This window comes from Rhinopithecus bieti, unplaced genomic scaffold, assembly GCF_001698545.2.
Source record: "Rhinopithecus bieti isolate Rb0 unplaced genomic scaffold, ASM169854v2 scaffold_19722, whole genome shotgun sequence".
Classification (NCBI taxonomy): domain Eukaryota; kingdom Metazoa; phylum Chordata; class Mammalia; order Primates; family Cercopithecidae; genus Rhinopithecus; species Rhinopithecus bieti.
Window position 1 is genome coordinate 1,058,516 of NW_016809905.1, and position 5,069 is coordinate 1,063,584.

General features: G+C 42.0%; 1 protein-coding gene across 1 annotated transcript; it reads right to left on the reverse strand.

Moving 5' to 3' along the window:
• Window positions 1-822: 822 nt before the first annotated feature.
• Window positions 823-1,825, reverse strand: LOC108541314 (olfactory receptor 4D10). Its single transcript, XM_017890796.1, has one exon. The coding sequence runs from the start codon at window positions 1,814-1,816 to the stop codon at window positions 857-859; it is 960 nt and encodes a 319-aa protein (XP_017746285.1). The 5' UTR covers window positions 1,817-1,825; the 3' UTR covers window positions 823-856.
• Window positions 1,826-5,069: the final 3,244 nt, after the last annotated feature.

A 5,069-nucleotide genomic window follows, 5' to 3' on the forward strand; every position in this document is an offset into this window, starting at 1 on the left:
TGAGAGGTGATAGTCCTTCACTTAATGTTTTAATTCAGTAATTTTCAGTAGCGTTTATTATATTATACTTGTGCCAGGTGTTGGGGATATGACAATAAATAAAGCATAATCCTACTGGGGGAGATTGGGAGAAATTGAATCTCCCAATTCCCAGGGAATTGAAACAAGGTCTCAAGTTCTGTGCTACAGCCAAGCACAGGCTACTGAGGGAATGTCCTGGAGTGGGGGCCAGCAGACCTGGGATTCAGGGGAAGATCAAGTTAGAACTATGTTCAAGGTTACAGAGGTCACAATATGTGAGGTCATGTTCTAACTCAAGCTGTGCTGATCCAAGCACCTGCTTTCAGCTACCGGTAGGTGGGCTTTAGATTAAAAAATCTAGCAGTGATATTTATTTGGTTCATATTATAGGATTGGAGGAGGAACTTAACTTGGATGTGATTTCTTTAATTAGGATATGATATCTCCATGAAAGATCTTACGGAATCCTAATGCCCAAGCTGCATCATATTTGTAATGTGTGTCTCAGCTCCCTTCCTGGCAGTAGTACAAGATTGTAGTGGAAATGTCTGAGTGTATTTTGATTTCATTTCCTTTAGTTTTTCCAAGGCTGTATTGCAAAAACAATATACACCTCTCCCGCTAACAATTTTATCTCTGTACTTTCTCCTGTGACACAGAACCAATCTTTTTTACATTATTATGACCTGCTAATCAGAATGTTTGAAAGTCACGTGTTTCTTATTAGTAGACTAAAAGATAGTTAGCAATCAATTAGTGAGTAGAATGTATTTGCTGGGCAAGCATTTTCAAAAGTGGTGAGAAGGAGGGAAGTACTGGTCTATTTCCTATCAGGTCAGAGTCTTCTCTTCAGTCTCCTCATGGCTGACTTCATCTCATGGTTTCTCAGAGTGTAGATCAAGGGGTTGAGCAGAGGGGAGATGATAGTGAAGGTGACAGAGATGGCCTTATCTGTGGGGAGGGCAGTGAAGGGCCGGGCATAGACATAGATGCAGGGCACAAAATGCAGGGTCACCACAGTGATGTGGGAGGTGCAGGTAGAGATGCCTTTCCTCCTGCCCTCTCCTGATTGAGACTTGAGTAATGATAATATGACCATATAGGACACCAGGAGCAGGAAAAACCACAGTGTGGTGAGCAGTCCATTGTTGGAAATCATTAGTAGCTCAAGTACGAAAATGTCTGTATGGGCCAGTTTGAGGACCTGGGGGACATCACAGTAGAAAGTGTCAAGAACATCAGGTCCGCAAAAAGGGAGTGGGAGCAACAGGGAAATCTGCACAATGGAGTGGACAAAGCCCCCCACCCAGGCAGCCACTATGAGCCCAATGCAACGGTCTCTACTCATGATGGTCGCATAATGCAGGGGCTTGGAGATTGCCACATATCGATCCAATGCCATCACTGACAGAGAAAATACGTCCACCCCTCCAATAAGGTGGAAGAGAAACATCTGAGTGAAGCAACCATTGAAGGAGATGGTCTTTCTCTCAGACAGAAGGTCCACCAGAACCTTGGGTGCTGTGATGGAGGAGAAGCAGATATCGGCAATAGATAAATTACGGAGCAAAAAATACATGGGCGTGTGAAGGCGAGATTCACAGGTGACAGTAACCACGATGAGGAGGTTTCCCAGCAGAGTCATCACATACACCAAGAGCAGAAAAAGAAATACGACCAAGCTCGCTTCCCAATTCTGGGTCAGGCCAAGGAAAATAAATTCTTTTACCTTGGTGCAGTTTTTCATCTCCATTGAATCATCCTCTTTATTCTCTTTGGTTTTAAACCATGTCATATGAAAGCACTGGGATATTTATTTTGTTTTCTTCCTAAACACCTAGAATTTAGTGCAGAAACTTCCCATGTGGTTGTAGTTTTTGCAATTTGTTGCATTGTTCACGTTTTTTCAGACTACAGTTAGTCTGGTGATAAAATCAAATTATCATATGCAAAGTCATTCAATAATTCTTCTCGTATAGAACTATTTTGGGAAAGAAAATATGTTAAGTAGTGACATAGTGTATTTTAAAAAATCAATTACCCAAGTTTAATTTGATGTTTTTGGTACAAAACTCCCAATGTAATAAATCTTTCCTCTCTTTATTCTGCTTTAAGGAAATCTTTTCATCTCTTCTTGTCACTTATACTGCTTTGGAGGTCAAAAGTTCTGGCTTTCTCAAAAGACAGAAGTGAAAGTACTAGGTTTTTTTTTTTTTATGTTGTGGCTGCTCCTGGTTTATGGTCACTATTATTATTATCAGTTATTTTTTTTTGCCCTGTACAGGAATACATTTTGATAGGAACCAACAGAAGTTTTGAAAATCTGAAAGGTGATTTATTTTTTTCCCCAAAGGAAGAATTTCCCTGCTGAGAGAGGCAGTGGGATGTAGTGAAGAGAGCTCTGGATTGGGGAGATTGGAGCACTGGTTCCATTTGGTCCTTATTCTGCCATCAACTAGCTGAATGACTCGGGCTCTGACTCCTCCACTGTGCCTTGTGTCAGACGGATTCTGCGTGTTTAATACCAGTTCGAGTCTGCAGGGAGGAGTAGCAATCTGAGTCAAGGGAAAGATTCACTTGGGAGAAGACAAGATTGAGTGAGGCAACACAGGGAGACCCTATCACTACAAAAAATAAAAAATTAGCCATGCGTGGTGGCACACACCTGTGGTCCCAGCTACTCAGGAAGCTGAAGTGGGAGGGTCACTTAAGCCCCGGAAGTCCAGGCTGAAGTGAGCCATGATTGCACCCGGCACTCCAGCCTGGGTGACAGAGTGAGACCTTTTCTCAGAAAAGAGAAAAGTAGACTGAGTGAGGGTATAGACCCTGGGGTCTGAATGTTGATGCCCAATTTCAGGCTTTGTCGAAAGGTCTAACCTCCTGTCCTGTTTTTCCTTCCCCTTTCCTGTCTTCACCAACAGTAGATCCTGTTTTCACCAACTGCATGTGGCTAGGAGAAAATCAGCTGGAGAGACTTGATGTCCCTGCAGTCTCCATACCCCAAGAGTTAACGTGCCTTGTGAATTATTCTTTTATGTAATCCTATAAAGAAGGTTTCTTAAAAAAATTTCTCCCCACAGATAAAGAAATGATCTTCAGAAAGGTGGGCTCATTTTCTCAAACTCACAGCAGTAGTAAGTGGTGGAACTGAACTTCGGATGTGATTCTGTTTACCTCCAAAGCTTACAACGTGACGTGTGTTGCAACATATGATCATTGTTTAAGCATTCAGTTGATCAGTTATTTCTTCCCATTTACTTTAGGGTAAAGGTGGCAGAAAAACAGTCTCAGAAGCACTGTTTAAAAAAATTATAAAATTTTCAGGTGAGTTTGGATCAGCATAGGTTCAGCCCAATATTCCACACCTCTGCAGCACCTCCGATAAGACTGTGCTGCAGAAATTGATGTCATTAAAATGGAACCTGACTCTTTAATGTTGGATTTGATTACATTCCTGACCCTCCATTTATTAGGCCAGTGAGAAGGCTTTCGTTTAGCCAATGAATCCTTCAGTCCTTTGGCACACATTTTGTAATCCTTATAGTGTGGCTGGGATTCTGCTAGTACTAGCAGTATACATATGACCACAGCAAAGTTCTTACTCTGGAGCAATTTTCGCTCTGATGGAAAATATAAACATGTAAGTGCATAATCACACATGGGAGATGAGGCTGGTACCAATATAGTACTGTGGAAGCATGGCAGCGCTCTAGCTGAGACTAGTGCGGGAAGCCTTCCTGGAGGAGGGGAAGTTTTCCTTCAATTTAGATGAATTTCCAGGAAACAAAAGCAAGATGTATCATACAAAGGACATAGCCTGTAAAATGTCAGTCAGTGGTGAAGATGATATGCTTGTACAGAGAACACTGGAAAATGCAGTGTGGTTGGCACAGAGGGAGGAAGTGTGGAATGGAAGGAGAGTTTTGTTAGTAACAGAAACCTCATTAATAAAAGATTTATTATTACATTCAATAGTGCCTAGGTATTCTTTGGTTTGTGAATGAATGGTTTAAGCCTACTGAGCTTCTTGTTCTCCTAATCATGATAGGAAAGCCTGAAATGTTCATCCATGGTGGGTAGGGACAATGTCCTTTGACTTCTCCTTCTTTTTTTTTTTATTTCTTATTTTGAGACAGAGTCTGGCTGTGTCGCCCAGACTGGAGTGCAGTGGCGTGATCCCTGCTCACTTCAAGCTCCACCTCCCGAGTTCACGTCATTCTCCTGCCTCAGCCTCCCAAGTAGCTGGGACTACAGGGGTCTGCCACCACGCCTGGCTAATTTTCTGTATTTTGAGTAGAGACGGGGGTTTCATCGTGTTAGCCAGGATGGTCTCAATCTCCTGACCTCGTGATCCGCCCACCTTGGCCTCCCAAAGTGCTGGGATTACAGGCGTGAGCCACCGTGCCCGGCCCATTTGACTTCTTTACTCCTCAACTCTGATCCATGCACTTCTAGTATTACATGGAGTGGCCTGTTCTGGAAAGTGGTGATGAAAGGTTATGGATCTTGCTTGAGTGTTGGGGTGAGAAAAAGACAGTGACCCCCGCTTCTGGGAGGCAGCTGATACTATACCATCACGCTTTCTTCTGCTCTATCCCTCTTTGGATCAAAGCTTAGAGGGTGGAGGGATCACACAGCAATGAGAGACGTTGTCATCTTTAGAATAATGCCTATGTTTATAAGCTGTCATTGGTCATTTGAAATAAATTTTATAATTATTATTACTCGCGCCACCTTATACATAGCCTGTGGACATTTATCACAATCTTCAAATTATACAAATAAGTTGGGCCACATTTCTAAAGTGTTTACAGACCAATAGAAATGGAAAATTTATGCAAATAAGTGAACATGATACATGATAAAAAGTGAGATGTGTTGTAAGAGATTTGGGTGGCACAGCACATATGGTAGGAGATATGATCATTTCTGGTAGTAACAAAATCCATTATTTGAGTCATTTGTATATGTGAAGTGGTATAAAAACTTGATTTATTTAATTCTCACCACCACCCATTAGGTAAGTCTGCACTAGTGTAAATCTTGTC